The sequence below is a fragment of the Eubalaena glacialis genome, chromosome 9 (genome assembly GCF_028564815.1).
Source record: "Eubalaena glacialis isolate mEubGla1 chromosome 9, mEubGla1.1.hap2.+ XY, whole genome shotgun sequence".
Taxonomy (NCBI): domain Eukaryota; kingdom Metazoa; phylum Chordata; class Mammalia; order Artiodactyla; family Balaenidae; genus Eubalaena; species Eubalaena glacialis.
The window spans coordinates 35,277,899-35,293,384 of NC_083724.1; the positions used below are offsets into that span (position 1 = coordinate 35,277,899).

A 15,486-nucleotide genomic window follows, 5' to 3' on the forward strand; every position below is an offset into this window, starting at 1 on the left:
GGGGAAGTTCTGGAAGGGTTGGATAGTCGGAGTGCCTTTCTGTTCCCCGGAGCCTTCTAGATGGCTTGCCTTAGGCTGGGGTAGAGAGTCTTAGAGGGACAGATGAAGGAAGGGAAGCTGCAGCTGCCAGACAGAGGAACTTTGGGGAAAAAGAAGGGATAATTAGGGTAGAGACAGGATATCTCTTGTTCCTGGTTTGGAGGGGACAGGCCTTGTTTGGGCCTCATGTCCTGATAACATTTTAATAGTTCCTTCTTTCCCTTTTGACAGTATCAGGTTTGTATGAAAAATAATCAGGACACCCTAGTTAAAGGGGACTTAGGGGGAAGTGTTACGGGTCTGGTTTACCCCAAAACTTCACTAAATCTACCCCATGCACCAATGCTTTTGGAGTTGGGTTTGTGACCTTGGACCAGGCAGGAATGAGGGCAAGGAGGCCCAGTCACATCTGGCCCAACACAGGGCCTGGCATACAGCTGGCACTCAATGATCATGGGGAATAATGTACTCAAAAGTGCAACATTGTTCAGTACCTCGCTTCTCCCCTGTGTAGGGGACCAGATCTTCTCGGTCCTTAAACTCCTTTGCTTGCTTTTCCAAGTGATCCAAGAGCTCCTCCCTTTTAAAGGGGCCCGTGGGCGCCTTGGTGGTCTGATCCTTCTGCCTCAGGCCCGCAGGCAGCAGTGCATTCTACAGTGGCAGTTGCGGGGCAGGTGCACAGAGAGAGAGAGAGAAAGAGAGAGAGCAGTCAGCTGCTGAAGTCTTGCATTCCTCCAGAAACTCATCACTGAAAAACGGGGAGCTCAATCTAAGTTGCTCATTTACATGTAAGGAAACTAACAACATGGGAGGGGCAGAGGCTTGCCCAAGGTCACTGACAGACAGGGGCAGAGCTAGGCTAGGACTCAGGTCTCTTAACCATATCTGTTTCCCAGCCTCTAACATTTTTTTTAAAGGCAAGGGGGTGAGGGGTCAGCTGACCAGGGGCTGAGCACAGCGGAGGGCTCCAAGAGCATCTGCTGAGGGAGAAATAGGATTAAGTTGGTGTTTGGATGCATGAGGGTGTTTACAGCCGTTGTGTAGGAAATGGCTGGGGAGAGAAGCAGCCCAGGGAGTTTGAGTTAGGGCCCTGGATGCAGAATCAGGCAGGAAGAGGCAGACCCAAAAAACAAGCAGAGAAAGCTGGGCAGGACTGAAGGAAGGGCCAGGCATGCTGTCAGGCTGCAGCCCTGGTTGGCCCTACCAGCTGCTTTCTACCCTCCTGACTGTCGTGCTCATGCCTGCTGGCTGTTAAATATTTTGAACGTTGCCCGTGGAGATGGGTCTCTCAAGAAAGATAGCATCAACCAATCACTGTGCTCTCTTCTTCAAACATGGGCAGGCTTCTAGGTGTGGGCTCACTACTAAAGCAGATTCCTAATCAGGGTGGATTTGAATCACATGGGCTTCACTTTAACTCAGTATCGTAGAGATTCAAAGAAGTTTACGGTTGCCAGGATGCTTAGAGATGATCCAGTGTACGCTTGGTCCCTTCAAGAGGAAACTGAGGCCAAGAGCAAAGAAAGACTTGCCCAAATCTAGAACCAAAACCAGGGTCCTTCTTCAGATTTGGGGGAAGAGGGCAATCTTCTAGTTAGATCATTGCTCTCTCCCCACCCCCTTTCATTCCGGGAGGTCAGGAGGATATTGGGAAGGCTGATGTGAGCAGAATCTCACCTCACTTCTTGCTGCACCCCCAAAATGGCTAAATTCGAGAGCCGTTCCGTCTCCAATCTTTGTACCAGCAAAATGCATATCTTCACTCACTCACTCACACTTCAAATCCTTTCCTAAAAGCCCCCTCTGAGAGGGGAATGCTATCAGCTATATGAAGAGAGCTCTGTGCCTGGCACATAGAAGGACAAAGCTTGGGAGGGAAATACTACTGTTTGACTGCAGTATGATTTTTTTTTGTTTTTTGTTCTTTTTACAAGATAGTTTACCACTGTGCTGTTCCACTAAGAGTGGTGGGTGCAATATCAGGAGACTGGAGTGTGAGCCCAACTCCGGGAGAGCTGAGGTGAGCAGGGCCTAGCACACTGATCGGTACACACAGGGGCTCGGAGAGTGGGGCTGGTGTATGTGCAAATGGATTTAGGCCGCAAGTCAGGAGGGACATTTGGGAGTTGGAGCACATTATGAGAGGACGGCCAATAGGTAGAAAATCAAGCCTTGACTGATTTGTGGATGAGTGTCAAGAACATACGTGGTGCCACAGATACCCTAGTTTTCCTTAAGCAGCAGTCCTCAGACACTGTCCACCGTGATATGAAGGATGGCTGATGGTCCACAGATGAGCCACATTTCCACGGGTATGTCCCAGGTGAGACAGGATTTCCTGTGGCTACTACTGCGTGTCCATTCAGTGAAAGTGCATCTACTGTAGCCCAGTTGAGTGAGGGCACAGCCTAAATGTCGGCAAGTGTCCATCTGTGATTACCCATAATAAGTAATCAAATTCTTTGTGACACGCCAGCATGTCACAGTTAACCCCACAGCAGGCTTAAGCCCTGACTTGGAGTAATGATGTCTCCAGCAACATGATCTTGGGCAAATCTCACCGTTTCTCCGTTTCTCTGGCTGTAAAATGTGAATAATAACAGTCACTCTCTCAGAATTGTTGAGAAAAGTAAATTAGATAGTGCAGGAGAGTGTTTAGCACAGTGCCTGATACAGTGAGCACACAAATTATTATTGACTGTTGTTGCTGTTCTAAAATCAGATAAAATACCTTTTACCAGGAGGTTGGTTACCCAAATACGTATGTTGGACAGGGGATGTGTTATCCCAATATATCTTAAAATTCAAAAAAGGAACACATACAAATATAAAATGAATTAAGCATGGAAAGCAAGTGTTTTCCCAATGATCCCCACAGGGAAGACCTGAGAGATTTTTGTCACCATAAAGGATTTTGATGGCAGTGAGGTGCTGGGGCACATTCTGACTTCCGAAAGGCTCAGTATTGTGATGGGAGAAACCCATGAGGTTGTAACTGAGGGGAAAAGGGTTTGCAAACTCACATCTCTTTTTGAATATATCTGATAGAAGCCACTGATTCAAAGTAGGGTTTTTCACGTTTTTTTCTTTTTCTTTTTTTGTATCTACATGAGATAATGGATGTTCACTAAACTGGTAATCATTTCATGATGTATGTAAGTCAAGTCTTTATGCTGTACACCTTAAACTTCTACCGTGCTGTATGCCAATTATATCTCAATAAAACTTGTGGGGGGAAAGTAGGGTTTTCAACGTCAGCACAAGAGGTATGTGGGGCTGGATGATTCCTTGTCATGCGGCTTGTTCTATGCATTCTTGGCTGGTTAGCAGCATCTCTGTCCTCTGTCTAATGGATGCCGGTAGCACCACCCCTCTCCTAAGTTGTGACAGCCAAAATGTCACCAAATATCGCCAGATATCCCCGGTAGGGGTGCAAAATCACCCCTGATTGAGAACCCTTTCAGTGTTAAAACTGAAGCCCATATCCTTCTAATAGGGGAGTGAAGATGTTTTTAATGTATTTTTAAAATATTACTTAGATGGCATGTTAAAATATAGTTTCATTTATCTTTATTGAAAGCAGTTGACTTTTAAAAAGGCCTTTTCTAACAATTCTTAGTTTATTGGATTTTTAAAGTAAATACTGAGAGTATCAGCCTCATTAGGAGTTTATTTTCATTCCATCAAATGGTGCGTTTAGTGAACTATAACGTGATTTTCAATTAAAACCAAAGACAGTTGTATATTTTTTAAACTCATGATTATTTATCATTTTAACTTGTTTTCAAAAACAGCATATGAACTCACATGATATACAAGAATTAACTCAAAATAAATCAAAGACCTAAATGTAAGAGCTAAAACTATAAAACTTTTGGGAGAAAACATAGGCATAAATCTCTGTGACCTGGATTAAGCAATGGTTTCTTAGATATGATACTAAAACAATAAGCAACAAAAGAAAATAATTAATAAATTGGACTTCATCAAACTTGAAAATGTTTGTGCTTCAAAGGAAACTGTGAAGTAAAAAGACAACCCACAGTTTGGGAGAAAGTTTTTGCAAATCATATATCTGAGAAGGATCGAGTATGCAGAATACTTAAAGATCTCCTAAACTCAAAATATAAGACAAATAACAGAATACAAAAATGGGCAATGGATCTGAATAGACATTTCTCCAAAGAAGATATAAAAATGGCCAGTAAGCACATGAAAAGCTGCTCAACATCATTAACCATTAACCAGACTGGAAAACAGTCTGGCAGTTTCTCAAAAGATTAAAAGAGTTATCATATGAGACAGCAATTCCACTCTTAGGTATATACCCAAGAGAAATAAAAGAATATGCTCACACAAAAACTTATACATGAACGTTCATAGTAGCATTAGTCATAATAGCCCAAACGTGGAAACAACTCAAATGTCTATCAAGTGACAAATGGATAAATAAAGTGTGGTATATCCATACAACAGAATACTATTTGGCAACAAAAAGAAATGAAGTACTGGTGCGTGCTACATCATAGATGAAACCTTGAAAACATCATGCTAAGTGAAAGAAGCCAGTCACAAAGGACTACATAGTGTCTGATTCCATTTATATGATATGTCCAGAGAACAGTCAGATCTGTAGACACAGAAAGGAGATTAATGGTTGCCTAGAGCTGAGGAGGAAGGTGAGAAAGACGAAGTGACAGCTAATGGGAACAGGTTTCTTTTTGAGGTGATGAAAATGTTCTAAAATTGACTATGGTGATTGTCGTATAACTCTGTGAATATACTAAGAAACACTGAATTATATACTTTAAACGGGTGAATTTTATGAATTTTACATCTCAAAAAAGGCGTTATTTAAAATGGACTATGGGGCTTCCCTGGTGGCGCAGTGGTTGGGAGTCTGCCTGCCAATGCAGGGGACACGGGTTCGAGCCCTGGTCCAGGAGGATCCCACATGCCGCGGAGCAACTGAGCCCATGTGCCACAACTACTGAGCCTGCGCTCTAGAGCCTGTGAGACACAACTACTGAGCCCACATGCTGCAACTGCTGAGGCCCATGCGCCTAGAGCCCGTGCTCCGCAACGAGAGGCCACCACAATGAGAAGCCCGTGCACCACAATGAAGAGTGGCCCCTGCTCGCCGCAACTAGAGAAAGCCCACGAGCAGCAACGAAGATCCAACGCAGCCAAAAAATAAATAAATTAAAAATAAATAAATTTTTAAAAAATGGACTATGTTATTGAGGGAAAAATTACAAAAATGGCCAATGCAATAAATTAAATGCCCATGGAATGCTGAGAACACAGGCTCTTCATGTGTCAGTGGCCAAAATTGATGCTGAGATTGGGCAGGCTAGAGCTGGCCAGATTTAATATGGTGTCTTGTTTTACAGAGTAAGGTGCCGTATTATGTAAATTCGTCATGGAGCAGTTAAATGTATAAGAAAATGCTGCCTTGGATGACTATTAGAACCTAAAACTGACTCTCAGACCCAGCCTACCCAATTGGTGAGGAAAGAGTTCCCACAACCATTTTGTTGTCACCTTCGACCAGGAGAGTATTTGTTGAACATGCATGTGTAGAAATGTATCTTTCATTCCTTCATTTCTTATTCGTTCAACAAACATCCATGGAGTGACTATTATGTGTCCAGGCAGTGTGCTAAGACCAGGACCCCACCAAGGGCTCTCTAATTTGGAATAACTGAGGAGACGGAAGGTAAATGGGGGAAGCAGAGTAAAATGAGAGAAAAGTCTCAATTATAGCACATGTGTAAAACAATGTATTGTTTTAGTTTTTAAGGTTAATCAAGATCCTAAAGTGGGGTCCACTTTACTGAATAGCAAGGAATAGTCGATAACTAGCCTCTACATTCCTGTAAAGGTCGTATACGTCCACGATGCCTGCTGGTAATTGGAACCATCTAAACTTTAAGGCACTTAAGTCTCATTCTCCTAATCTTAAGGTCTGCACAGGGTAAATTTGCTGGGCACGTGCTTTCTTTATAGTTAGTTCAAAGGGAAGCATCAGTCTGCTCCTCCAAGACAGATATCGCTTCTGCATGAGGGGAATCTGTATTTACACACACACATCACATGTACATCTTCACTCCAAAGACCGGTGGGTTACGGGTGAGATTTGCTTTAGGAGACAGCTTTGGTACAATATATATGACTTGGAGCATGCCTTCAGGTCCTTACTTACAATTGGAAATTTACTTGCGTGTGGAGGGCAGTGACTAATGCCTGGGCGATCTTCTTATTATCTCCTGACAGGAAAGTCAGTGTTAGTTTTAAGGAGGAAGAATTTCTAGACACTCTCTGATCTTAGCCTAAATATAAAATTATAGCTGTTAACGCTTGGGAGTGGGGAGGACTGTGGCACACTGGAGCTTTCAATGCCTCCACACTACTCTGCTCCAGCTAATTATTGCCGTGTAAGAACGTGGGTGGTGTTTTTAGATCTGCTCAACTTTATGTGGAAGCTCTTGATTTTTAAATATTGACACATGATCCAAATATTTTAAGAACAATGTTCAGACCAAATAAAACACAGATGCAGGCCAGTCTCAGCCCATGGGCTGCCATTTTGCCACCTCTGATCTGAGGTTCCTATCAGACTAAAATTCCAGGTAGAGAAAGTCAAGATACTCATTCATTTATTCCACACATGATTACTGAAAGTCTTGCTCCTTTCAGGCTCTGGGCCAGAGGAAGAAAGAGGTGTATACATGGGTTTTTAACTTAGAGGTTTTAAAAAAAAAATTACAAACGAATCAAAAGTTTAATATGTTCTTGGAAATAATCACAGAGGGGAAAAACTAGGCAATCTCTTCCTGTAGTTCCCTACTTGTGGTTTTTTAAATGGTGACTTCCTTTTAACGTTGTAAAATTAAAACTCCGATGTGCAGCCTGACAGGTTAACATCTTAGTCTAGTTTTCTCACGCAAGCTCTGGAGTCCAGCTGCCCACAGGACAATGGAAACTGACAAATCCTCAACTGTGTTGTTAGGAGCTCTAACACCCTGCAAACAGGTGAAGTAAAGGCCAAATATTAAGCATCTGCACAATTATCACTATAATTATCTAATTATAGATAGCTGGGGCTATGAGAGACTCCATCCTGGCTAGAACTACTGCGGGCTGGGTTAGAAGTGCACACACAAGCAACACATACACACACATACACATACACATACAATGTATTAAAAGGATCATAGACTCCAGGCAGCTCAGAGCTGCAAAGCCCTGAGACAGCCTCTGGGCCAATTTTTTCATTTTCAGTTGGGGAAACTGAGGCAAGGGAAACTGAAGTCACTTGCCCAAAGTCACACAGCTTGTTAGCCACACAGCCAGGAAGCCTGAGCTGATATATAGGTGACACTGCACATAATTAGCTTCTCAAGGATCAGTATGACTGTCTTCAGACTGGTGGCTTAGCATATATACAATGTCCTTTAACCTGGTTCTTCACAGTGACAGAAAACAAGGAATTTTATCACTTTCCCCCCATAAATCAGCTACGTCTAAGAACAAGGGTATGTACAATGTGTCCCCGCCTTGGGCTGGGCTCCAGGCGTCCTGGGTTTCTGTTCTGTGACTGAACCATACACAGCCCCCTAGAAGAGGGTGGACCGCGCTCTCTAACGGGTATTGGCAGCGAGGGCTGGGGAGGGCAAGGGCCTTGCCTGAGGTCACACGTGGACCGAGAGCCCGGGCTCCTGAATTCCAAGCCCCAGAAAGCTTTCCATCCCACCCGACTGCCTTCCTCTAAGAACGGATCCTGGAAACCAGATGTGGCCCCGTGTGAGAACCAGGTTCCCTCGCACCTCTTTATCACACTGGCCTCCGTTTACAGGTGGAGAAACTGAGGCACAGAGGCATGGAGTTATTGTCCTGGGTAAGAGTGAAACCCAGGAGGTAAATTTCTCAGAATTCCCACTGAGAAATTTCCGAGGTAAATTTCTCTCTCCCTCCTGCTTCAAACGACCTCAGCCTGCCCCAGACGCCCGCCCTTTCCCCCGTCCACCACAGCAGCAGCCCGAACATTGAACAGGCCAGTCAGCCATCCAGTTACCTTTTACAAGGCATTTGACCCAAATGCTTTTTTTCAAGTGGCCTTGAGGGCTTTTATTTTCCAATTCTCTGCCAGGTCTGATTCCCCTTGTGTAAAGCGTGGCCCTCCAGTGCCTCGGGGCCCGTCAGGAGACAGAGCGCCCGGCCTCTGCCCCGTTCACCAGCAGCTTCCAGATCCCACTAGAGGTCACTCAGTGGGGCTTCAGCAGAGCTTTCTTGTCACGCACGGCAGAACCTAGCCTGAGAGCACAGCACTCGTGCCTCGGTCACAGACGGGACAAGCGGGTCCAGACCTCTAATAAGCCCCCTCTCTCCATACATTCCCCACCCATCCACCCGCCCGACGCACTCTGGACCTCCTCCTCCCTTCCTGTTCTCTCCAGAAAGAGCCAGGCCTTTGGCTCAGCCGCCATGACCCTGCTGCAGGGCTGGTGAAGCCCAGGAGCTAGCGCATCCCGCGGACAGCTTTACAGGGCATTCATGCTGACACCCAAAGGCACCCTTGTAGTCCAAGCCCAGTAGTTGTTTGTGGTGGAACCTATGGCTCATAACAGCACACTTCGTGTCTCTCTGGTGTTCATGGCACAAGATGAGGCCAAACCTTCCCTTCCCAGTGTTCTCCTAATCCTCCTTTTCTGCCTCATGTACAAGGAAAATGTTCCACGTTCCCTGCTGTGCGGGGCACCCTGAGACAACGAATGAGTGATCGCGCTCCACAGGGGCCCAAGAGAGGGAGACACACCCAAGTGTGAGCAGCTTACTCTACCCGGGCTTCCTGGACAAGTGGTTCCTGAGCTGAGTGAGTCCCAGGGCACCAGGCAGGAGACAGCCGGGGTAAGAGAAGAGAGGAGAGGGATGTTACAGGGGGATAGCACCGCAGAGACAGAGGGTTGGCAGAATGAGGGGGTGTGGCTCGCCAGGGGAAGGAGTCTGAAGCTGCAGGGTTTGGAAACGTCTCCATCCGATGGGAACCAGCCTAGTTCAAGCTGTGCTGTCTCTTGCTGGGACCATCAGAGTAGCCTCAGGCTGGCCTCCCTGCCTCGGGCCTCTCCATCTGTACTCCCTTCCCCTTCTACCAGCCAGACGGACCGCACCAACTGGCGCATCTGACCGGGTCACTCCCCAACACACTCACAAATGCTTAGCACCTCTACTAACCCACAGAATCATGACTAAATTCATCAGCCAGACACGGAGAGCTTTTCGTGATTTGACCTCCACCTACTCCAGCCTCCCGATCTTCTCATCTTTAAGTATTCCATGTTCCAGCCACTCCAGGCTGCTCCGCATTCCGCAGCCGTGCCCCACACCCTCACCCTTGCCAGGGCATTGCTCAGGCTGTGCTCTCTGCCTGGAATTCCATCCCTCCTCCCCTCCCTGCATTCATCTTTCAAAGCCCTTCCCTTGGGCACCCTGTCCAGCCTTTGCTGTGCTCCCCGCACTGATCTGGTGATTCTCTTTCCAAATACCCTGAGGCATCTTGCCAATTCTTATATAATGTTCCTCCTAATTTGTCTTGGAGCACATTTATGCCGTATCCCTCTCCCCAAGGAGACTGAATGCCCCTCAAAGGCCAGCCGGGATGTATCCTAGTCGTCTCTGAATCTCCAGCACCAAGCAGTGAGTGCTAATGTGTTCTGAATTGTCCAGAATCACACAGCACTGATGCTCCAGCAGGGAAAAGATGGTGTTTCTTGGACACCCTTCAAGTCAGCATCACAGCTGCTGCCCTGAGCTGTTTGCTGGGCACCCAGCTGCTGCCCCGAGCAGGTCTGGGGAAGGGGATGCATTATGAAGGGTGCTAGAGTGCGGGTGCCCACCATGGGACCAGAGTTTACTGATGGAGATTTTGGAAAACGCCAAGCTAGAGAGTAAGACCTTTGTAATGTTTCCTTTGGGGATCTGGATTTAAATTCCTGTCAACTCCTCTCACTCCTCCTCAGAACTTTTGGCAGAGCAGAACATCAGGCCATCAGACTGGCAAACCCATAGTGACAGACTTCAAATTGTCACCAATATCATATCTCCCCTTCTCCAGTAATAAAAGCACTCCACCCTTAGCTGAGCACATGGCCACTTAGATTAAGGACTACTTTTCGCAGGCTCCCTTGCAACTAGGTTGGGTCATGTTATGAGAAGTGTCTAGTGGCAACTTCCAGTAACTTTCCTTAAAAGGTACTTGAAAAATGGCTTTTCTCCTTTTCTCCACCCCCCACCCCTTTTCTTCTATTCTAATGCCTGGAATGCAGCTATCCTGGCCACCACCTTGGATCATGAGGATGGGGGCGACACCTTAGTGATGGCAAGGACGTGAGCTGAATGGAACCTGGGACTCTGGGACATTTGGGGAGCTAAGCTCCCTACCTGCCCTAGACTGCCCACCTCTGGACTTTTATGAGATGAATAAACCACTGCTTACATCATGTTATTTTGAATCTCTATTACTTACAGCTAAACTGCATTCTAACTGACAGCCTGGGTTCTCATCCTAGGGCTTTGAGGCCACAAACAGGGCACTGGTGCTCTCTGACTTTGAATTCCCTTTCTGTAAAATGGTCAAGATCTCCTTTAGCTTGAAACATCAGAATAAAGCCTTGAACTCTATATTAGAAACAGATTATGACAATCAGTTTTATCACCATAGGGCATAATTGTTCACTTCCATTCAACTAAACAGACACTGCATTATGGGGAGACTCTGTCAGGGCAGCTGCATCTGGTTGTGCAAGTTGTGCACTGGCACAACTCCAAGGGCATTATATGTTCTCTGGTTTATGTGAACAGTGGTTGCTGGAGTTGAGCAGTGCAATACTTGCACAACTGTACCTGGCTGCCCTATACCTGTGCTGCTACAGTGTGGCTCTAAATTGCAAGAACCCTAGATTCTAGTGGTCAAATCATATATTCAGGTTCGACAAACATTTATTAAACACCTATTATGTGCCAGGCACTGGGCTAGGTACTTTTCATCTATCTATCTATCTAAAAATCTGTCATGTGAACAGAGTCAGAATTGGAAACTGGGAGACCTATAGTCCAATCAAATGCCAAAACTTGGTTTTGTCTGTATATCTGAATGAGCTGCCAACATTTTCAAATAGGAAACTTGCACATAAAAATTCAGATTTCCAGGCTCTCTTTTTTAAAAAAATTTTTAAAATAAATTATTTTATTTATTTATTTTTGGCTGCATTGGGTCTTCATTGCTGCGCACAGGCTTTCTCTAGTTGCAGTGAGCGGGAACTACTCTTCGTTGCGGTGTGCGGGCTTCTCATTGCGGTGGCTTCTCTTGTTGCGGAGCACAGGCTCTAGGCGCACGGGCTTCAGTAGTTGTGGCACGAGGGCTCAGTAGTTGTGGCTTGCAGGCTCTAGAGCGCAGGCTCAATAGTTATGGCACACGGGCTTAGTTGCTCCGCGGCACATGGGATCTTCCTGGGCCAGGGCTCGAACCCAAGTCCCCTGAGTTGGCAGGTGGATTCTCAACCACTGTGCCACCAGGGAAGCCCTCCAGCCTCTCTTGAAAAATTAGATGACATGGCAATATTGGGCAACAATTGGCAGAGTGGAACAGCAAGTGCCCTTTAGTCAAACACAAACTCTCCCATTTGCCTCAGTCCCCACCACTCCCTCCTGTCTCTGACACAGAGGCCAAGAAGCAGTTAACATTTATCACTGGCTCTGTTGTTGTTTTTCTTCTTGGAAGGTAAAGTGGTAAGTGAAAACTTTCTTATGTCCACATCTCTTTCAAGAGTGGAAAAGTAAAAGATGACCCAAGATGGCCATGTGCCTCACGAAAATTGGCCCATCTTCCTCCCTTCGTTATATTACCTACCTGATGTTGTGGGTGCTAGTTTGCTGCCTCTCAAGTAGAAGGTGTGGCAGTGGGAGAGATGGGGAAGAAACTGGGGGGCGGGTGGGAAGACAGGGTTAAAACTTTATCTATGGTAATTTTTTTTTTCTTTTTAAGGGTGATCTGAATCAAGTAAGGCAGCATTTTTACATTTGTTAAGTTTGGATAGTGGAAACATAGGTGTATTCTGTACTCTATTATATGTTTAACATATTTCCTATCAAAAATGTCAAAGTCAAAAAGGAAACTGCTCAGCGTCTTTAGTGGGGCAGGTGCTGTGCTGGGGGCTTGGAGGGGGAGGGTCAGTAAGGCTTCCCAAGGGAGGGGTCGGGAGGTTGGGCCTTGAGAAATGGGAGGATTCTGACTTGAGAATGAAGGGCTCCAGATCCAAGAGGTCCCCCAGCAGCAGAGGCAGGAAGGAGAGGATGGCAGGGCAGGGAGGAGGGCATTCTGGGGAGGCTGGAGGCCGGTCTTGGGGAAGGCAGTGGGGTGGAGAGGTGGGTGGGGAGGTGGTCACGGGGCTAGAAGACAGATGGTGGGATGGGGACACACTGACACCTGGCCTCACTCGCCCTCACCCCACCAGGCCCATCCTTGGCTCTGTGCACGGCCGGCAGTGTTTCTAAGGATGTGTGCCTATTTTTAGAGCAGAGATTTATTTCTTTCCATTTCAACTGTTTACTTCTGTCCTGGGCTTGTGAATCTGCTGGTTTGTGCTACAAGGGAGAACCACAGCCCTGTGGACCAAACGTGGCTGCTTTCTGCACAGCCAAGAGCATCCTCTGGTTTATAGGATACCATGTGGGCCATGAATATGGAGGATTTTATGATTTTGTGGAGTCTGGTGGGAAGCCATGCAGTGTGACAGGAAATCCCAGGATTTTGTCCTGGTGCTGTGGCTTACTTGCTGTGTGACCTTGAACAAGTCCCTTCCCTTCTCTGGGTTTCAGGGTTTTGTTGTTGTTGTTGTTGTTGTTGTTGTATTGATTTTTCATCACTAACGTGGGGATAGTACTGCTTACCTCAAAGGGTTGGTATGAGGATTTGATGAAATACATGAAGCACTGGGTGAATGACATGTGTGCAGGAGGGACTCTGTAAATCAGGGATTCTTTATCTGCACCGTGTTTGTATATACAGGGATAGGGGTGGGGCTTAGATCATGTCTAAGTGTTCCTCTGAGATTCTACAGTCCTAGGTTTTCTCCTCCATCATTTCTCCCTGCAGTTCATGGTCCCTTGGTCTCAGAACTTTTGACACATTTTGGGCTGAGGGAGGCAGGTCTACCTGTCAGTCTATCACCTACTAGCTATGTGATTCTGGGCATCCATTTCCTTTTCTTAAAATGATTTCAACCCCAACCTGTGAGGATCAGTCTCATAGGATCCTCGTGGAGATTTTTTGAGATGATGCCCATAAAACAGCATAGCACCTGGCATGTAAGACGACCTCAACAGAGAAATAGCTGTAGTTTTTAAATTATTATTATTATTATTTCAGGCCTTGCAGGGGCCTGTTGTTTTCCATTGTTGTTTCTATAGTTGTAATGTGTCACAGACTCCCAATAGCAGATTTCAAAATCAACTTGTAAGACCCAATTTCTTTGTAAGTTTGGGGTTATCTCTACCATCTTCTCTTGTGTAAATATTTTGACCCTTTTACTGAGACACTAAAAAATATTACTCCTTTTCCTCAAAGCCTCATTAACAAGTAACATTTATAGTGAAATTCTTTGTGCTGGTGGTTTCTTTCTTTTTTTAAGATTTACATTTATGGTGAAAAGAACATAACAACTTCAAGAGAAACTGAATTAGAAAAAAGTAATTTGCTGGTAATTCCCCAGCTTTGTTCTCCAAGTTGCCTTCCAGGCCCTCCCACACACACTCACAGGAGGTGGTAGTTAACAGCACAGGCTACTGGGTCTGACTCTCTGGGCTGGAGTCCCAGCTCCTGGGCAGGCTACTTCATCCCTCTAAGCCTCAGTTTCCCTATCTTTAAAATGGAGCTGATAACCAAACCTCTCAGAGGACTAAAGAAGATAATCCATGCAGGGCTTTGTCCCAGTAAATGTCAACTATCTATTGATGCTATAAGAGCTCACACACTGTACCCTGCCCAAGTCACGGTGTGACTTGTCATTCTCAAACATCGCTGTACATTGCCCGTTTTCCCTGTTGCCTGGTACAAAGGCAATCTGAACCGAGGAGCTGGCTCAGCTTCAGAGCAGCATCCACTTAACTCCAGAGAGACAAGAAAGGGCAGATCCCCTTGGGGAATCAGTCAACAGCAGATACTTTTAGCACATGGAGCATTCCTCTCCCGTGGGAGTCCAAGTGCAACAATCTCATGATAAGCTTGAGTTTTTCCAGGACGCAGACTAAGAGAGAGAAAGTTTTGGGAACTTTTTTTTTTTTTTTTTTTTTACTGTGCACAAGTTTGGAATCCTCTGCTGCAAACAAAGCAGCTTTCCAACTCTGTGTACTCTACTGTGTCACATGACACTGCGGCTTAACAATTGCCATCACTGAAAACATAACCCCCCTGAAACGTTACCTGTTAGCTGAATTCAGGTCATAAGATTGCCAGGAACTGCTCATAAAATCAGAGACAGTTAGATCTGGAGGGGGTGTCAGAGGGCATCTAGGCCCACTGTGTCCATTTTGCAGATAGGGAAACTGAGATCCAAAGAGGGAAAAGCACTTGCCGAAGTTGGGAGCAGAGCCAGGATTGAATAAGGACCTCTGCATCTCAGATTGTTTCTAGGAAGAAAAGGGGATAATTTTTCATACAGCACCTTCCCCAACTACAAAACCAGAGCACATCCGTGGCTCAAACTATCTTCCTGAAGACTCCAGTGAAGCCTTATAGCGGTGTGGCTAAGACGTGAACTTTTAGAGCCGTGTCATCGCTCTGCCACTGCCTCATTTCAGTTTCCTGGTCAAGTTACTTCACCTCTCAGTTTTCTCATCCGTAAAATGGGCATGATAACAGTGCCTGCACCATAGGTTTAGGATGACGGTTGAATGAATTAATATTTTCAAAGTGCCTAGAACAGTGTCTGCACATAAAAAGTGCCATATAAGCACTTGTTAAACCAGAATTAAAACAGGAGGAGTATAGAGTATAAGAGAGAGGGCAGCGGGCCTGGGCTGGTTCTGCTCGGGCCTGTGACCACAGCAAGTTCCTTCCCCTCTCTGGGCTCAGTTTCCGCTCTGTAAGTTGGAGGGTTGGACACCTGCTGGTCTCTGCGTCCCCTCCCGACCAGAGGCTCTGAGGCCTCTCCTGGTCTGCATACGTTTGACCTCTCCCTGTGCTGTGATTTCAGAACATGGGCTGAGGACGGGTGAAACTCGAGCTGGAATGTTTGTGCTCTCAGAAAGAATGGAGCCCCGCTAGATCTTTTCAAAACTCCCATCCTGACTTGCAAATCAGGTAACAGAGACATCTCAGTGAAGGGCTAATTGTTAGATGGGGACAAAAACCCCGCTGGTCTCCGTTATCTCCTATCCTTGCTCTGATTT

General features: G+C 46.0%; 1 protein-coding gene across 2 annotated transcripts in view; it reads right to left on the reverse strand.

Annotated features, from left to right (window-relative positions):
- The window catches only part of TMOD1 (tropomodulin 1), a 102,847-nt gene that overhangs the window by 62,945 nt on the left and 24,416 nt on the right, over positions 1-15,486 (reverse strand). For both annotated transcript variants that reach the window (XM_061200212.1, XM_061200211.1), the window contains exon 3: positions 534-690. In XM_061200212.1, coding sequence (XP_061056195.1) covers positions 534-690 — 157 coding nt within the window. The remainder of the gene's footprint in view (positions 1-533; positions 691-15,486) is intronic.